Raw genomic sequence first — 20,848 nt, 5'->3', positions numbered from 1 at the left:
CGTTACATAAACATTACTTTAGAATGTTCTCTGATCGTTCCGTTTCGTTGTTCTTCAAACATTACGGAAACGTTACTTTAGAATGTTCTCTGATCGTTCCGTTTCGTCGTTCTTCAAACATTACGGAAACGTTACTTTAGAATGTTCTCTGATCGTTCCGTTTCGTCATTCTTCAAACATTACGGAAATGTTACTTTAGAATGTTCTCTGATCGTTCCGTTTCGTCGTTCTTCAAACGTCACGGAAACGTTACTTTAGAATGTTCTCTGATCGTTCCGTTTCGTCGTTCTTCAAACATTACGGAAACGTTACTTTAGAATGTTCTCTGATCGTTCCGTTTTGTCGTTCTTCAAACTTTACGAAACGTTACTTTAGAATGTTCTCGGATCGTTCCGTTTCGTCGTTCTTCAAACATTACGGAAACGCTACTTTAGAATGTTCTCTGATCGTTCCGTTTCGTCGTTCTTCAAACGTCACGGAAACGTTACTTTAGAATGTTCTCTGATCGTTCCGTTTCGTCGTTCTTCAAACGTCACGGAAACGTTACTTTAGAATGTTCTCTGATCGTTCCGTTTCGTCGTTCTTCAAACATTACGGAAACGTTACTTTAGAATGTTCTCTGATCGTTCCGTTTCGTCGTTCTTCAAACGTTACATAAACGTTACTTTAGAATGTTCTCTGATCGTTCCGTTTCGTCGTTCTTCAAACATTACGGAAACGTTACTTTAGAATGTTCTCTGATCGTTCCGTTTCGTCGTTCTTCAAACGTTGCGGAAACGTTACTTTAGAATGTTCTCTGATCGTTCCGTTTCGTCGTTCTTCAAACGTTACGGAAACGTTCCTTTAGAATGTTCTCCGATCGTTCCGTTTCGTCGTTCTTCAAACGTTACGGAAACGCTACTTTAGAATGTTCTCTGATCGTTCCGTTTCGTCGTTCTTCAAACATTACGGAAACGCTACTTTAGAATGTTCTCTGATCGTTCCGTTTCGTCGTTCATCAAACTTTACGGAAACGTTACTTTAGAATGTTCTCTGATCGTTCCGTTTTGTCGTTCTTCAAACTTTACGAAACGTTACTTTAGAATGTTCTCGGATCGTTCCGTTTCGTCGTTCTTCAAACATTACGGAAACGCTACTTTATAATGTTCTCTGATCGTTCCGTTTTGTCGTTCTTCAAACTTTACGGAAACGTTACTTTAGAATGTTCTCTGATCGATCCGTTTTGTCGTTCTTCAAACTTTACGGAAACGTTACTTTAGAATGTTCTCGGATCGTTCCGTTTCGACGTTCTTCAAACATTACGGAAACGCTACTTTAGAATGTTCTCTGATCGTTCCGTTTTGTCGTTCTTCAAACTTTACGGAAACGTTACTTTAGAATGTTCTCGGATCGTTCCGTTTTGTCGTTCTTCAAACATTACGGAAACGTTACTTTAGAATGTTCCCTGATCGTTCCGTTTCGCCGTTTTTCAAACATTACGGGAATGTTACTTTAGAAAGTTCTCTGATCGTTCCGTTTCATCGTTCTTCAAACATTACGGAAACGTTACTTTAGAATGTTCTCGGATCGTTCCGTTTCGTCGTTCTTCAAACATTACGGAAACGTTACTTTAGAATGTTCTCTGATCGTTCCGTTTCGTCATTCTTCAAACATTACGGGAACGTTACTTTAGAATGTTCTCTGATCGTTCCGTTTCGTCATTCTTCAAACATTACGGGAACGTTACTTTAGAATGTTCTCTGATCGTTCCGTTTCGTCGTTCTTCAAATGTCACGGAAACGTTACTTTAGAATGTTCCCTGATCGTTCCGGTTCATCGTTCTTCAAACATTACGGAAACATTACTTTAGAATGTTCTCGGATCGTTCTGTTTTGTCGTTCTTCAAACGTTACGGAAGCGTTACTTTAGAATGTTCTCTGATCGTTCCGTTTCGTCGTTCTTCAAACATTACGGAAACGTTACTTTAGAATGTTCTCTGATCGTTCCGTTTCGTCGTTCTTCAAACATTACGGAAACGTTACTTTAGAATGTTCTCTGATCGTTCCGTTTCGTCGTTCTTCAAACATTACGGAAACGTTACTTTAGAATGTTCCCTGATCGTTCCGTTTCGTCGTTCTTCAAACATTACGGAAACGTTACTTTAGAATGTTCTCTGATCGTTTCGTTTCGTCGTTCTTCAAACATTACGGAATGGTTACTTTAGAATGTTCTCTGATCATTCCGTTTCGTCGTTCTTCAAACATTACGGAAACGTTACTTTAAAATGTTCTCTGATCGTTCCGTTTCGTCGTTCTTCAAACGTTACGGAAACGTTACTTTAGAATGTTCTCTGATCGTTCCGTTTCGTCGTTCTTCAAACGTTACGGAAACGTTACTTTAGAATGTTCTCTGATCATTCCGTTTCGTCGTTCTTCAAACGTTACGGAAACGTTACTTTAGAATGTTCTCTGATCGTTCTGTTTCGTCGTTCTTCAAACGTTACGGAAACGTTACTTTAGAATGTTCTCTGATCGTTCCGTTTCGTCGTTCTTCAAACGTTACGGAAACGTTACTTTAGAATGTTCTCTGATCGTTCCGTTTCGTCGTTCTTCAAACGTTACGGGAATGTTACTTTAGAAAGTCCTCTGATCGTTCCGTTTTGTCGGTCTTCAAACATTACGGAAACGCTACTTTAGAATGTTCTCTGATCGTTCCGTTTCGTCGTTCTTCAAACATTACGGAAACGCTACTTTAGAATGTTCTCTGATCGTTCCGTTTTGTCGTTCTTCAAACTTTATGGAAACGTTACTTTAGAATGTTCTTGGATCGTTCCGTTTTGTCGTTCTTCAAACATTACGGAAACGTTACTTTAGAATGTTCTCTGATCGTTCCGTTTCGTCGTTCTTCAAACATTACGGAAACGTTACTTTAGAATGTTCCCTGATCGTTCCGTTTTGTCGTTCTTCAAACATTACGGAAACGTTACTTTAGAATGTTCTCTGATCGTTCCGTTTCGTCGTTCTTCAAACATTACGGAAACGTTACTTTAGAATGTTCTCTGATCGTTCCGTTTCGTCGTTCTTCAAACATTACGGAAACGTTACTTTAGAATGTTCCCTGATCGTTCCGTTTCGTCGTTCTTCAAACATTACGGAAACGTTACTTTAGAATGTTCTCTGATCGTTCCGTTTCGTCGTTCTTCAAACATTACGGAAACGTTACTTTAGAATGTTCCCTGATCGTTCCGTTTCGTCGTTCTTCAAACATTACGGAAACGTTACTTTAGAATGTTCTCTGATCGTTCCGTCGTTCTTCAAACATTACGGAAACGTTACTTTAGAATGTTCTCTGATCGTTCCGTTTTGTCGTTCTTCAAACTTTATGGAAACGTTACTTTAGAATGTTCTTGGATCGTTCCGTTTTGTCGTTCTTCAAACATTACGGAAACGTTACTTTAGAATGTTCTCTGATCGTTCCGTTTCGTCGTTCTTCAAACATTACGGAAACGTTACTTTAGAATGTTCCCTGATCGTTCCGTTTTGTCGTTCTTCAAACATTACGGAAACGTTACTTTAGAATGTTCTCTGATCGTTCCGTTTCGTCGTTCTTCAAACATTACGGAAACGTTACTTTAGAATGTTCTCTGATCGTTCCGTTTCGTCGTTCTTCAAACATTACGGAAACGTTACTTTAGAATGTTCTCTGATCGTTCCGTTTCGTCGTTCTTCAAACATTACGGAAACGCTACTTTAGAATGTTCTCTGATCGTTCCGTTTTGTCGTTCTTCAAACTTTATGGAAACGTTACTTTAGAATGTTCTTGGATCGTTCCGTTTTGTCGTTCTTCAAACATTACGGAAACGTTACTTTAGAATGTTCTCTGATCGTTCCGTTTCGTCGTTCTTCAAACATTACGGAAACGTTACTTTAGAATGTTCCCTGATCGTTCCGTTTTGTCGTTCTTCAAACATTACGGAAACGTTACTTTAGAATGTTCTCTGATCGTTCCGTTTCGTCGTTCTTCAAACATTACGGAAACGTTACTTTAGAATGTTCTCTGATCGTTCCGTTTCGTCGTTCTTCAAACATTACGGAAACGTTACTTTAGAATGTTCTCTGATCGTTCCGTTTCGTCGTTCTTCAAACATTACGGAAACGTTACTTTAGAATGTTCTCTGATCGTTCCGTTTCGTCGTTCTTCAAACATTACGGAAACGTTACTTTAGAACGTTCCCTGATCGTTCCGTTTCGTCGTTCTTCAAACATTACGGAAACGTTACTTTAGAATGTTCTCGGATCGTTCCGTTTCGTCGTTCTTCAAACATTACGGAAACGCTACTTTAGAATGTTCTCTGATCGTTCCGTTTTGTCGTTCTTCAAACTTTATGGAAACGTTACTTTAGAATGTTCTTGGATCGTTCCGTTTTGTCGTTCTTCAAACATTACGGAAACGTTACTTTAGAATGTTCTCTGATCGTTCCGTTTCGTCGTTCTTCAAACATTACGGAAACGTTACTTTAGAATGTTCCCTGATCGTTCCGTTTTGTCGTTCTTCAAACATTACGGAAACGTTACTTTAGAATGTTCTCTGATCGTTCCGTTTCGTCGTTCTTCAAACATTACGGAAACGTTACTTTAGAATGTTCTCTGATCGTTCCGTTTCGTCGTTCTTCAAACATTACGGAAACGTTACTTTAGAATGTTCTCTGATCGTTCCGTTTCGTCGTTCTTCAAACATTACGGAAACGTTACTTTAGAATGTTCTCTGATCGTTCCGTTTCGTCGTTCTTCAAACATTACGGAAACGTTACTTTAGAATGTTCCCTGATCGTTCCGTTTCGTCGTTCTTCAAACATTACGGAAACGTTACTTTAGAATGTTCTCTGATCGTTCCGTTTCGTCGTTCTTCAAACATTACGGAAACGCTACTTTAGAATGTTCCCTGATCGTTCCGTTTCGTCGTTCTTCAAACATTACGGAAACGTTACTTTAGAATGTTCCCTGATCGTTCCGTTTCGTCGTTCTTCAAACATTACGGAAACGTTACTTTAGAATGTTCTCTGATCGTTCCGTCGTTCTTCAAACATTAGGGGAACGCTACTGGAATAACGTTTGTACATAACGTCTTGTTCTGAGAACGTTCCCTGTTAGCTGGAAGTCATTTCTTTATTCTGTCTGTGCATGTTCTGCGTCTTATTTATTTCATTTCACTTTGTTTTGTTTCAGGTTACAAAAAAAACTCTCAAATCTAAACAAGGAAAAATAATCAATATGCTTTGTTTGTCCTTTTCCCCCTCTATGAAAAGTTCCAGATATTTTCCGTCGTGCAGCATCTGGCAGTCGAGCGCTTGCACATAAATCAGCGGCAGCAGTTTGCATTATTCCTGTTGGGAGTCTGACACGCTCAAATACACACGATAAGGCCACGCGATAACACGGACGCTCCTCCAGAAACAACACCAAACTCAACCCTCAAAAACACACCTGCTGCTTCACAGAGCAAACAATCCCACAATGCATCAGCAACAAGAACTAAAAATCCATCCAAATTGGCGGATGAAGTGAGAGAATTCAAGAGTTCGGGTTCACCAAGGACGGGTTAAAGTGATCAAAAGTGAAATAACATTCCCAAATAAATGCTGTTCTTTTGAACTTTCTATTCTTCAAAGAATCCGGAAAAAATAAATGTATCAGTTTCCACAAAAATATGAAAAGGTTTTCAACACTGATAATACTCATAACTGTGTGTTGATGATCAGATCCTCATCTGAGAATGATTAGTGAAGGATCACTGTAGACTGGAGTAATGATGATAAATTCAGCTTTGATCACTGGAATAAATCACACTTTACTGTATATTCACACAGAGAACAGATGATCTACACTGGAGGAATATTACACTGATTACCGGAGTTATGAGCAGATAAACACAGCCTTGATCAGCAGAAGAGACATTTAAATAAATCACAGTGTACATTTCATTCAATACAGAAACATATCAATGAATCAATACAGTCTCATATAAAAATTGACTTTGTGTTGTTTATGTTTATTACAGATCATGTCTCTATTGAATTAATTATGTGAGATGATTATTTATTTTTCTGAACATCGTACACCAGTGTTCATTTTGACAGCAGTTTTTTAATTCAGCCCTGTGCCAAATGTACTTTAGTTTTTATCATATTTAGTAAACCTCGTTCTGTTTAGGCCGACCCAAAGTAAAAAGCTTCCCGTTCACACACACAGTGTCTCGAAATACACAATGCTGGTGTCATTTTACAGGAAACCCTATGAAGTTACATAAAACACTGCTGAAGTGATAAACATTTAATGTTGTGTGAGCTGTAATAAATAACCCCAAAAAAGAGGCGATTTTTGATTTTGTTGGTTATAAATACATTTCTGAAAGTGTATATCTCAGGCCGAGTGCTCCACACCCTGCAGACAGCTCTGGCTGTTTATTATTAATTTTCCGAGAATTAAAACACAAATCCTATTATATTATATTACATTACATTACATTACATTACATTATATTATATTATATTATATTATATTATATGAGTAAGTTGTGTAAATATTAATTTTCACAAGATTAAAATAACTCATGTATGCCTTTTGTTTTGTTGTTATATTAATTACATGAATTATATTTAATATATCAATTATATATTATATTAATTATATATATTAATTTATATTATATAAATTATATCATAAATAATAAATTAATACAAATAATAATCAATGCAGGTGTCATTTTACAGGAAACTCTTTGAAGTTACATAAAACACTGCTGAAGTGATAAATATGTAAGTATATGTTGTGTGAGCTGTAATAAACAACCCCAAAAAAGAGTCGATTTTTGATTTTGTTGGTTATAAACACATTTATGAAAGTGTATATCTCAGGCCGAGTGCAGACAGCTTTGGCTGCTTTCTGCATATGTCTGCAAACATCTGAAAAAATATTGTGACAGAGATATTGCATTTACAGCACCGTATACGGAGAGACTTGTGTATTGGAGAGATTTGGGTAAGCATTAATTACATTAAAAAAAGTTATATTCCTCCCTTCAGATCTATTTGAATAAATCTTGCATACAACATGATACAGAAACAATTCTGGAGTTTCCAATTTTTCAAAAAAAAAAATTCAGTATATGTTGCCATCTAGTGGAAATAGCCCAAACTATCTGCAGGGTGCTAGAGCTCACCGGGCCTGAGTTATAACGCAAAACAATACAAAATAAATAAATAAATCACCTCTTTTTTTGGGGAGGAGGGGACAACATTCTACATTCTGTTGTTTATTACAGCTCAGACATCATTTCCTTAAATGTTTATCACTTTTAGCAGTATTTTATTTCAAAGTCATTTCGAGACCACTTTATGTGTGTACGGGAAGCTTTTCAATTTGGGTCGGCCTAAACAGAACGAAGTGACTAAACATGACACAAACTAGGTAGGCCAAATCCAGACCAAATCCCCCAAAATATTCCCAGAGCTAAAGAGGTTAAATTGATAATCCCCATAATTTTGCTCAAAATTAGAATCGATTGTAATAAATATAAATGTATTTTTACATTTCATTAGAATTAGTGCATTTTCACCTTTTCAACGCATATGCATTGTTTATTATACCTCATCTAGTTTCCTGATTAATTATAGGCTATTTTTAACTGGAAGAACAAGAAACAAGTAATCCAACACACTGAAAAAAAGGGTGTCAAAATTGTCCCTTTAGGCGTACCTTAACAGCTTGTCGCTGGGGCAGTGCCCTTAAAATGACATCTTTGTACCTTCTTTACTCCTGAAAGGTGCATATTAGTACCTTTGAGCACCTTAAAGTACTACTATGAACCTTTTTGTGGTAAAAATGGTACAAAGATGTCCTTTTAAGGGCACTGCCCCAGCAACAAGCTGTTCAGGTACGCCTAAAGGTACAATTTTGACACCCTATTTTTCAGTGTGAATAATTCCCTATTACAATAATGTTCGCTTTCTATTAAAACAGCAGAAAAATAGTCTTGCGTAACTCCATTTATTCAGAATCCATAACCGCAAATATAATCCAGATTCATGTTTAGATTACAGTTATTTATTACAGTTCTTTTAACAGAAAAGCTCTGATTGGGGAATTTAAGGTCTTGAAATCTAGCAGCCGTAAGTGTAGCGGCATGTGGTTTTTCTCGGGATTTCTTGGGAACTACATTTTAGTTTTCGTAAACGATATTGCATGTTTGATAGTGACAGTTATTGTTTAATGACGTTGGTGTCGTGTTGTCCTGGAGGTTTCTCCTACCTGTTCTGTGCCGCCCGCAGCCGCTCGTCTTCACACGCGTACTCTGATTGGGCTGCAAGCAAAAACACAACACACTGAGAAGAGAGACATCACCACTCAGAGACGCTCATTTCCTCCACTGAATAAAAACATGAAACATGTGCCACTTTATATCTCAATTCTGACTTTTTTCTCGCAATTGTGAGATCAGGCATAACATTATGACCTAATATTGTGCTGGTCTTCTAACCCGTCGAGGCATGGGCTCCACTAGACCCCTGAAGGTGTGCTGTGGTGTCAGGCACTAAGATGTTAGCAGCAGATCCTTTAAGTCCTGTAAGTTGCGAGGTGGATCGGTCTTGTTTGTTCAGCTCATCCCACAGATGCTCGATTGGATTGAGATCTGGGGAATCTGGAGGCCGAGTCGACGCCTCAAACTGGTCGTTGTGCTCCTCAAACCATTCCTGAAGCATTTGTGCTTTGTGTCAGGAGCATTATCCTGCTGGAAGAGCCACAGCCACCAGAATACCGTTTCCATCAAAGGCTGAACATGGTCTCAGCAATGCTTAGGTAGGTGGAGCGTGTCAAAGTAACATCCACATGGATGGAGGACCCAAGGTTTCCCAGCAGAACATTGGCCAAAGCATCACACTGCCTCCGCCGGCTCGCCTTCTTCCCATAGTGCATCCTGGGGCCATGTGTTCCTCAGGTAAGCCCCACACACACACACACACACACACACACACACACACACACACCCGGCCATCCACGTGATGTAGAAGAACACGTGATTCCTCAGACCAGGCCACCTTCTTCCATTGCTCCGTGGTCCAGTTCTGATGCTCACGTGCCACTGTTGGTGCTTTCGGCGGGGTCAGGGGTCAGAGGTCACCCTGACTGGTCCATACGCCTCAAACTGAGCTGCTCTGTGTATTCTGACAGCTTTCTATCAGAACCAGCATTAACTTCTGGAGCAGTTTGAGCTCCAGTAGCTCGTCTGTTTGATCGGACCCCACGGGCCAGCCTTCGCTCCCCACGGTCATCAATGAGCCTTGGCCGCCCATGACCCTGTGGCCGGTTCTCCACTGGTCCTTCCTTGGAGCACTTTTGATAGATACTGACCACTGCAGACCGGGAACAGCCCACAAGAGCTGCAGTTTTGGAGATGCTCTGACCCAGTCGTCTAGCCGTCACAATCTGGCCAAACTCGCTCAAATCCTTACGCTTGCCCATTTCTCCTGCTTCACACACATCAACTCTGAGGACTAAATGTTCACTTGCTGCCTAATATATCCCACCCACTAACAGGAGCCGTGATCAAGAGATCAGCAGTGTTATTCACCGGTCGTAATGTTATGCCAGATCGGTGTAAACTGTTACATTAACAATTATCTTTTTAAATGATTATTCCAGGGCGGAAACAAGCTTCCGTAATCATCAGCATGTGCCTGCAGGAATGAAAACAGATGAGATCTTTAATTCCTCAATTAGATCAAACGGCAAAATCATTTCAGAAGAGATCTGTCACATGCCTGTCCTGTCTTGTGTGCTCATGTGGGTTTTGTGATGTCTAGCAGTGCTCCTGTCATTGTCAGATCCCTCCCCATTGTTATCTGGTTAGTGTTGATTTCTCCCACCTGTTCCCTCTTGATTTCTTCCCTTTATAAGCTCCTTGTGTTTGTCAGTCTGTGTCGGATCCTTGTTTGTCTACGTCTCCCGTTCCCCCAGTGACTTCCTTTGGTATGAGGTGTTTTGCCCCCTCGTGGGTGTTCGTTTTGTATTTATGTTTTATTATGTTAATAAATTATCATTTTTCCTGCACTTGAGTCCTCGCACCATTTTCCTTTGTGTGTACGTGACAAGATCTCAACAATGTCTCAAACTCATTTGCCAAGATACAAAAAAAAAACCTGCCATTAAAAATAGCGGATCTCAATATGAAACCAAACATTTCTCATCTTTGATTTAAGTTCTGGAATAAAAATGGACACTGAATCCATAACACTTTACAATCAGATCCCATTACTCCATAATGAACACATTAGGGTTACACAAATGTGTCCTTGTTACACTGTAGTTACGCATTTAAGTACTGAGTAATAATAATAAACTGCATGCTCTTACTATAGGGTTAGCATTGGGGTGTGGTTAGCGTTAGCTGCATGTAATTATGCACAATTCATAGTAATTACTATGGTAACTACATGTAACAGACACCGTAAAATAAAGTGTTACAGCATTTATTAGCCTTTGTTTACATTAGTTATTAAAAATACAACGGTTCAGTCTTAGTTAATGCAAGCAGAGGTCTGTTGAATAATATGGTAACACTTCACAATTAATAATGTATTAAAGCTCCACTGTGTGATATTTCCCCATCTAGCGGTGTAAAGGTATATGACCATCCAGAGAATATTAGTTTCTGATTTCGTTTTAACTCCTACGGTGGCTGATTTAGTCCAAGATTAACACGGCTATCCCCCTCTTCACATTCGACACGGTGCCATCGAGTGTTAAACGCGAAAGGCGAAGCTTGAGTTTACGAGAATGTCCCTCTTTGGCTACTGTACTGTCAAGATGGAGGAGCAACATGGCGACCGGCATTCGAACCCCTCACCCGTATGTGTTTCCAACGGCATATTATAAACTTACGAGAATACTTTATTACTTGAGAAGAAGTAAATATACATTAATGAGCACATATATTTTTGAAAGAACTAAGTGTTTTTAGCTAAAGCCCCGTTTCCACCAAAATTACCCGGAACAATTTGTACCAGGAACTTTTTTACAGGAACTTTTCTCCCCCCAGACCTGCAGCTGTCTGCGTTTCCACCGCGATAAAGTTCCGAGAAGATTAGGCAGATTAGTCCGGTGATGTAGGACTGCGCGCGACTGCTCCTCCAAGCCAGTGACGGACAAGGGCTGTCACTTTTTATTCGATATTCGAATATGCATTCGAAGATGACGTGAAATATCCGTAATCGAACTATAAATAAACTATCCGGTTTTTAAAGTGCCATGTAGCGCAATTTTTTTTACTGTCGGTGCGTTTACATGGAGCACTGTAATCAGTTTAAAAGTCCAATCTGAAGGAAAATGCTCCATATAAACACCTCAATCGTAATCAAAATGCCCAAACTGAATGAAATTGTAATCGTTTTGAGATGGGTGGATAAATCTTTTCATGAATCGATCAAACGAAACATTTCACCATGTAAATGACCTGACCGGATTACTTTTGAGTGTGCGTCCTTATGTGACAACAGCGCGCGCCCCACTGAAGAGCACACGTCGCGCTCATGCACCAAGCATGTTGACAAGAGAGGAAAATACATTTTTCTGAGGGATAATCTTTTTATTTCATAAGAAGTTATGAAGATAATGTTGGCATAATGACACTGTCCCTAAGCCTATGTAAGCAAACAATCAACTTCTTCAACTGCGCCTGACATTAGAATTAATTTTTTCTGAGATGATTATTACACTTTACAACAAATGAATAGCTTTTATAAAACCGTAAGTCCTGGTGGCCGTTGAGAGTTGCTATGCCATCCGTAAACACATTCCAGGCGCTGGAGATGACGGCGTTGTAGATAATTGAATATATTCGAATGCCTTGCTTGATATTTGATATCCGTTCGAATTAGATTTTTTTCAAAAATGACAGCCCGGACAGTAGTCATTTTTGTGTGTACCGATTGAAAGATTTAGTGGATTTAGTTATTATAAGCTATTTATTTGTTTAAATAATCATCTCAGAAAAAATAATAATTCTTCTGTCAGGCGCAGTTAAAGTAAAAAACTGCCTGGGGCAATATACGCTGTGTCATTACTCCAACATTATCTTCATTATCTTATAACTTACGAAATAAAAAGTTAACCCCTCAGAAAAATTAACTTTCCTCTCTTGTCAACATGAGCGCGGCGTGTAAGACTTTTAAAAATGCCGAGTTGAACTAAAATGCTGCTCAACCAATCAGCATGTTCAGCGCCCAAGTCCCGCCCTCGAAAGTTCCTGAACTTTGAAAAAGTACTACCTCACGAGCAGGGCCGTTTGGAGGGGGAAATATTTACCCGGAACTTCATTTAGACCCTGGTTCCTGCGGTCTAAACACACGAAGTACCACCCAAAGTTCCTGGTTCCTGGGTAAAGTTCCTGTGGTGGAAACGGGGCTTAAGAATAAACTAAAAAAGTTACACAGTGTAGATTTTTACCCAACAGAGAGTAAATATATTTGGTTGCACTATTTTAAGGTGTCATTAATTACATATTTATTACATATAATTACATATTAAAGTGCTGAGTATTATTAATTAACTGCATGTGCTTACTATATAGAGTTATGGTTTGGTTGAGAGTTAGTTGCATGTAATTATGCATAATTTACTGTTATTACTATATTTCACAAGGACTAAGTGTTACCATATATATATTTTACAGCATTTATTAGCCTTTGTTACTTGATAATCAAGTGCATTCACAGTGCATTGATAAATGTGAACATAATGCTGAATAATTAATATTCAGATTAATAAAATTAGAATTATTTTCATGCACACTAATGCTAAAAAATGAAGCCTTATTGTAAAGTGTTACTAACAAGTTTTGATTTTAATAATGTATTGCTAAATATTAGGGGTGTAACGATAGCCTAATGCCAGGATTCGATACATATCACGATACAGAACTCATGATACGATATTAATTAAAATAAATGTAAATTAGCCTTTGGCTTGGCTTGCTCAGTTGAGGACACTAACATTATGATCAAAGTTATTCAACTAAATATACAAATATAATTAATTAATGAGGTCTTATTTAATTCTATAAACTATAATACTGATCTGCCAACATTGTCTCTCTATGATAAATTAAAATAAGCTGATAACATCACTGTTTACTCCAGAACGACTGTACAGCCAAATCTAATTCTGCTGCAGTATTGTCCTGATTAACACTGAAGCTGCTCTGACACAATCGGCGCTGGAGAAGAGCGATAGAAATAAAGCTGATTGATTGGTTGATAAATTAACATAAAAATTGGATTTAAATATATACACATAAATGATGCAATTAACACTCCATTCTTATAGTGAGTAGAAAAGCTATAGAATAAATTAACTTAATTTAAACTGATGTTAGATATATATATATATATATTAGTGTGTTGATCAGAGGATGTCTTTTAGATTGTAGGATGGGGTTCCTCACAAGAGGATGTTCACATTTGACATCTAAAAGTTTGAAAATCTAGGAGAAACAGCAGAGATGTTAAAGATGTGTTTTCCTCTTACGGAGTGTGTCGCATACGTTTCGCACCAGGCGTCTGTGTGTGTGTGTGTGTGTGTGCACTAGTGGCTCCCGTGGAGCTGCTCCATGTAAAAGTGTCTAAATGCAAGGCAGATGTGTGCGGCGGCCGGGCCGAGGTGCAAGAATTTATCTCAGGCCAGAGCGCGCCTATGATCTCAGATTTATTGCATTTTCCAGATTCATCCCTTCTTTTTTTTACAATGATGGGGGGGACCTTTCCCACTCCCTGATTTAAGAGCGGGAAGTCTCCGAAACATTGTTCAAAGGCGAGTTTGGGGGTCTTCTGGTGGGGGAGAGTGTGAACAGCGCTTTCTGTTCTCCCCAGTGCGTGTGTGTGTGTGTGTGTGGCTGATTGTCTCAGGCTAATGAAGGCTGTTCGGGGTGAGCCGTGACCAATGGCGTTGGTCTCAGCAGGGGTGGACTGGCGCCTGCGGTCTCCCTCCGCTGTATATGTGTGTGTTTGTGCGCCGCGGAGAGGGATGTGTGAATTTTCTCCTCAGCTCCGTCTGTAAACATGAAACCAGTAGTGGCTAACTAGAAAGTTATGGGACCTGCACGCTGAGAAGGACAATAAATTCAGGCTTTAAAAGCGACTGAGCGGCCGCTGCGCTCTCCATAAAGACCCTCAGACTCAGGGTTCATTATGAAGTAACACGTCTCACGGATGCCTCGCTTTAAACCACACGTGTAATCAAATCAAACGGACATCAATCGCTCAGTGAATCTCTGCGGTCACACACACACAACTGGACACACTGAGTGTGAGATGAAGATCAGAAAGAACAGCTCGACACCAGAGCAAATCAAACTCTAGAGAAAGAGATAGAGCTCACGAAACCTGCTCATATATCACTCCTTAAGAAAAAGGGCATATATGTATATAATAATAATAATAATAATAATACATTTTATTTATAAAGCACTTTTCATTTTAAAGAAAATCTCAAAGTGCTACAAAAGGAGGGAAAATAAAATAAAGCATTTTGGGTAATTAAGAATCAAGTTAAAATCAACAACAAAAATGTAAACACAAAGCGATTTAAACACTATATACAGACTATATAAATATATATATATGGACGCTTGCACACACTGAGTGTGAGATGAAGATTAGAACAGCTCGACGCCAGAGTAAATCAAACTCTAGGCCAGGCAAGTTTATTTGTATAGCACATTTCATATCGAATGGCAATTCAAAGTGCTTTACATAGAAATTAATTAAAACAGTGGTAAAACATGCATGAGAAAAAAGAATACCATGTGTAAGAATTAAAAATTAAAAACAAGGATAATAAAAACAGTTGTAAAGATAATTAAAAATAAAAGCGATAGATGTCACGAAACATGCTCATATATCAGTCCTAAAGAAAAAGTTAATATATATATATATATATATATTAAAAAATAAAATCATATCATCATTGCACACCAAAAAAATCCTTACAATATGACTACATTAGCCTATGAACCTCTAGTGAGAATCCCCATTAGCAATAACGACCCAAAGTAAACTCCAGACGTGTTACAGTAACATGAGGTTGAAAGGAAAAGTGCCTAGGAAGGAAATGTCCGTGCATGTCAAAGTCTTTCTGTCCTAAAATGCGCTTCATTTTACTAATAAGCACCACTAGCACTTTGGATTTTGTAGTGAAATATGAGCTGGAGACGTTTTCATGAGGTTCACCCACAGTGAGAATGAATGGATGGAGGGAGGGATAGAGAGAAGGATGATGGAGGGAATGAGAGATGGATGGATGGATGGATGGATGGGTGGGTGGGTGGATAAAGGAATACATGAATGGATAGATGGAGGGGGGTAGAGGGAGGTGGAGGAAAGGATGATGGAGGGATGATGAAGAGAAGGAGGGACAGTGATAGATGGATGGAGGAAAAGATTCAGGGATGGATAGAGGGAAGGATGATGAAGGGATAAAGGGATGGATGGATGGATGGATGGATGGATGGATGGATGGATGGATGGATGGAGGGAAGGAAGGATTCAGGAATGGATAGATGGAAGGATGATGAAGGGATAAGGGGACGGATGAAGAGATGGATGAATAGAGGGATGAATGGATGAAGGGAAGGGTTCAGGGATGGATGGAGATGGATAGGTGCAGGGACAGAGGGATGGATGGAGAGATGGAGGGGTAGAGGGATGAATGGATGGAGGGAAGGGTTCAGGGATGGATGGAGATGGATAGGTGCAGGGACAGAGGGATGGATGGAGAGATGGAGGGGTAGAGGGATGAATGGATGGAGGGAAGGGTTCAGGGATGGATGGAGATGGATAGGTGCAGGGACAGAGGGATGGATGGAGAGATGGAGGGGTAGAGGGATGAATGGATGGAGGGAAGGGTTCATGGGTGGACAGAGGGAAGGATGATGGAGAGATAGAGGGATGGATGGAGAGATGGAGGAATAGAGTGATAGATGATAGATGGAGGGAGGGATAGAAGGAAGGATGATGGAGGGATAGAGGAATGGATGGATGGATAAAGAGATGGATAGATGAAGGGACAGAGGGATGGCTTGAGAGATGAAGGGACAGAGGGATAGATGAAGGGACAGAGGGATAGATGAAGAGATGGAGGGATGGATGATAGATGGAGGGAGGGATAGATGGAGAGATGAATGAGAGATGGAGGCATAGAGTGATAGATGGATGGATAGATGGAGGGATAGAGGGAAGCATGATGGACGGATAGAGGGATATATGCATAGATGCAGGGACAGAGGGATGGATGAAGAGATGGAGGGATATAGGGATAGATGGAGGGACGGATAGAGGGAAGGATGATGGAGGGAGGGACAGAGGGATGGTTGGATGGATGAAGGGAATGATGGAGGGATAGAGGGATGGATGAGAGATGAGGGATAGAGGGATAAATGGAGGGAGCGAGTGATAGATGGATGGTAGATGGAGAGATGGGGAGATGGATGGATGAAGGGAATGATGGTGGGATAGAGTGATGGATGAGAGATGAAGGGATATAGGGATGGATGATGATGATGATAGATAGAGGGATAAATGGAGGGAGGGATAGATGGAGAGATGGATGAAGGGAATGGTAGAGGGATAGAGAGATGGATGAGAGATGGAGGGATAGAGAGATGGATGGATGGATGGATGGATGGATGGATGGATGGGACAAGCAAACTATCCTTTTAACTTCCCAACTGATCATCTGAGTGTTGCTGGTGAGCAGAAGCTCCTCTAGCTCTGCAGATCCGGATCCCTTTATGAGTCCGAGTCCTTCTGCAGAATATTTCCTGATGCTGGGTTAAAAACAACCCAAGTTGGGTTGAAAATGGACAAACCCAGAAATTGGGTTGTTTGAATGGGTCCATTCACTGGGTTCAAATAACCCAATTTCTGGGTTTGTCCATTTTCAACCCAACTTGGGTAGTTTTTAACCCAGCATTTTTAGAGTGCATCCGGCCGTCTGGATGTGTTCGGCCTAAGGCTGGCTTCGATTTATCGATTTGAATGGATTCTCATTTTGATCAACCGATATTGATTATGAAATCCCAAGATTGATTGAGTTGATGTGTGATCACTAAACATCATTTGTAACTCCTGCCATCCAATAATCACGATAAGTCTCAGCTTTCACATTGTCAGTGTTACCATAATAAATGTGTGTGTGTGTGTCTAAGGCGATCTTTACTACTCTTTACTACTAGTTACAGCACCAAATCAACATGAACGAACATCAGAAGGACTGTTGAAGAATTGACATGAAGCGAATCGGACATGAGTCGATATCGAACTGAATCAAAGTCAGAATCGAATTGAATCAGAAGTTTGTGAATCAAAGTCGAATTAAATGGTGAAGTTAGTTTGGACACCGTTCCTCAACACGCTTAATTTCTGAGGTTATGATGCACGGACAGAATGAAAGGGTTAGTTCAGCCGAAGATGAAATGTCTGTCATTAACTCCTCTCCCTAATGTCGCTCCACACCCGTAAGACCTCCGTTCATCTTCACACACAGTTTAAGATATTTTATATTTAGTCCAAGAGCGTATGCAAGTGTAAAAATAACAAAAACTACACTGTAAATTTTTTTTGTGAAAAAAAGTTACCCGGTTGCCTTAAAATTTTGAGTTCATTGAAATTAAAATGTTGAGTTAATACAATGAACATTTTTTGAGATTCGACAACCTTTATTAAAATATTATTAACAGGTTGTGTAAGCATATTGGGTAATTGTGTGTTTTATTTGTGATGATGCAGCCAAATTGTGCTATTTTCATAATTTATCACATTTTTTATGTGGTTCAGATACAATAATATTTTGAGTTTCTATTTATTAAACAAATTTCCTTCATTGTATCAACTCAAATTTTTACTTTCAATAAACTCAAAATTTTAAGGCAACCAGGTTACTTACTTTTTTAAATTAAACCAACATTTTTTTTTTTTTACAGTGTACGACTTTATTCAGCATTGTCATCCGTCTTTCGGATGAGACGTTAAACTGAGGTCCTGACTCTCTGTGGTCATTAAAAAATCCCAGGATGTCCTTCAATAAAGAGTAGGGGTGTAACCTCGGCATCCTGGCCAAACTTGCCCACTGGCCCCTGTCCATCATGGCCTCCTAATAATCCCCCTATCCTGATTGGCTTCATCACTCGGTCTCCTCTCCACCAATCAGCTGGTGTGTGGTGAGCGTTCTGGCGCAATATGGCTGCCGTCGCATCATCAGGTGGTGCTGCACACTGGTGGTGGTTGAGGAGATTCCCCCCTTCTATGTAAAGCGCTTTGAGTGCCTTGAAAAGCGCTATATAAATCGAACGCATTACATTCTCTTCCGCGTTTGTGTTCAATCCTCAAATAAAGATTCAAACGTTTATGACTCAGCGAATCGATTCATGATTCGGATCGCCAGTGTCTCGTGATTTCAGCAGTTTGACACGCGATCCGAATCATGAATCGATTCGCTGAGTCATAACCGTTTGAATCTTTATTTGAGGATTGAACACAAACGCGGAAGAGAAGCCAATGCTGAATAAAGTCGTAGTTTTTGTTATTTTTGGACCCAAATGTATTTTGGATGCTTCAAGAGACTCTAATTAACCCACTGATGTCTCATATGGACTACTGTGATGATGTTTTTATTCCCTTTCTGGACATGGACAGTATAGTGTGCATACACTTGCATACGCTCTCGGACTAAATCTAAAATATCTTAAACTGTGTGTGAAGATGAACGGAGGTCTTACGGGTGTGGAGCGACATTAGGGAGAGGAGTTAATGACAGACATTTCATCTTCGGGTGAACTAACCCTTTAAGGCACGATGAAGATGTGTCTGTGACTCACCGGTGCTGATGAAGCTCTCCATCTTGTCCTTGAAGGGTTGTAGATGTTCGTCAGACGAGTTCTCACACACCTGCTGAACTTCCTTCACACACGCTGCGGGACAAATACATCGAGCATCAGAAATACTGAGCCGTTATACACACACGTCACACATCACATGAGATATGAGTGTTGTCCAGTTATCATCTTGGAAATAAATTCCTACGGTAAGACACTGCAGGCATTTGCTTCCATAGCAGGTCTTCTCTCAATGTTTAGTTAATTGCTCTTCATCTTCAGAAATCTCCAAAACGCTTCACACACACCAAATAAAGATGATGAAAATCATGTTGGATGGATGGCTAGATAAATGGATGAATGCAGAGATGCAGGGAGGGATGGCAGTATGGATGGATGAATAGATGGATGAATGCAGAGATGAAGGGCTGGATGGAGGAATAGATAGATAGATAGATAGATAGATAGATAGATAGATAGATAGATAGATAGATAGATAGATAGATAGATAGATAGATAGATAGATAGATAGATAGATAGATAGATAGATAGATAGATATAGGGATGAATGTATGAATAGATGGAGGGATGGTGATGAATAGATGGAGGGATGAATGGATGAATGCTGAGATGGAGGGATGGATGAAAGGAAGGATGAAGGAATAGAGAGATGGATGTAGAGATAAAGGGATTGATGATGGACGATTAGTGAGATGGATGGATGGACGGACAGAGAGATGGATGAATGGATGAATGAATGAATGAATGCAGAGATGGAGGGATGGATGGATGTATAGATGGAAGGATGGAGAAATAGAGAGGTGAATGGATGGATAGGGAGATGGACGGATGAATGGATGCATAGAGAGATGGAGTGTTGGATGGAGGTATGGATGGATGAATGGAGGGATAGCGAGATGGATTGATGTATGGAGAAATGGATGGAGAGATGGATGGAGGTATGGATAAAAGGATGGATGGCTGGCTGGAGAGATAAAGGGATGGATGGAAGGATGGCTAGAGGGATGGATAGAGACATGGATGGATGATGATAGATGCAGAGATGGATAGAGGGATGGAGAGATAAAGGGATGGGTGAAAGGATGGATGGAGGGATGGGTGGGTGGAGAGATGGATGGATGAATGGAGAGATAGAGGGATGGGTGGAGAGATGGATGGATGAATGGAGAGATAGAGAGATGGATTGATGATGGATGAATTGAGGGATAGAGGGATAAAGGGGTGGAGAGATGGATGGAGGGATGATGATAGATGCAGACATGGATGGAGGGATGGTGAAATGGAGGGCGAGATAAAGTAATGGCTGGAAGAATGGATGGATAGCTAGATGGATGGTGGAAGGATGGATGGATGGGGAGATGGATGAATGGAGGGATAAAGGGATGGATGGATGGGGAGATGGATGGAGGGATAGAGGGATGGAGAAATGGATGGATGAATGGTGGGATGGACAAGCACACTATCCCTTTAACTTCACAACTGATTTCTCTCAGATCCATGGTGTCTGTAGAAATCTCTTCACACACACACACACACACACACACACACACACACACACACACACTCAAGTCAAGTGCACTACACACACACACACACACACACACACACACACAGTACAGCAGGAGAAGCACGAGCAGCACGGGAGTGTGAGATTAGACAGGATATGTAGTAATGGGCTCTGCATTAATGAAGCGCAGGTGAGTTCGGTGTATCGGATTACCAGCACATCCATAAACGAGTTAAACGAGAAACATGAGCACGAGGTGTGTGTGTCTGTGGAGGTGTGTGTGTGTGTCTCATCTCAAACAGATGACTATCAAAGAGCGCATTGGAGCGCAATCAAACGGCCGAGGGGAGAATGCTTTTGATTACGGGGCAGGTTGTTCTGTGTCAAACATGAGAACCGGTGTGTGTGTGTGTGTGTGTG

At 40.1% G+C, this 20,848-nt stretch overlaps 1 protein-coding gene across 4 annotated transcripts in view; it reads right to left on the bottom strand.

The window, feature by feature from the left end:
• LOC137090871 (formin) overlaps positions 1–20,848 on the bottom strand; it is a 126,771-nt gene that overhangs the window by 4,791 nt on the left and 101,132 nt on the right. For all 4 annotated transcript variants that reach the window (XM_067454847.1, XM_067454850.1, XM_067454849.1 and 1 more), the window contains 2 exons: positions 18,904–18,996; positions 8,286–8,337 (listed from right to left, as the gene is read on the bottom strand). In XM_067454847.1, coding sequence (XP_067310948.1) covers positions 8,286–8,337; positions 18,904–18,996 — 145 coding nt within the window. The remainder of the gene's footprint in view (positions 1–8,285; positions 8,338–18,903; positions 18,997–20,848) is intronic.

Source organism: Pseudorasbora parva, chromosome 10 (assembly GCF_024679245.1).
Source record: "Pseudorasbora parva isolate DD20220531a chromosome 10, ASM2467924v1, whole genome shotgun sequence".
NCBI lineage: Eukaryota > Metazoa > Chordata > Actinopteri > Cypriniformes > Gobionidae > Pseudorasbora > Pseudorasbora parva.
The sequence above is the reverse complement of the archived record's forward strand: the minus strand, read 5'-3'. Positions and strand labels throughout refer to the sequence as shown.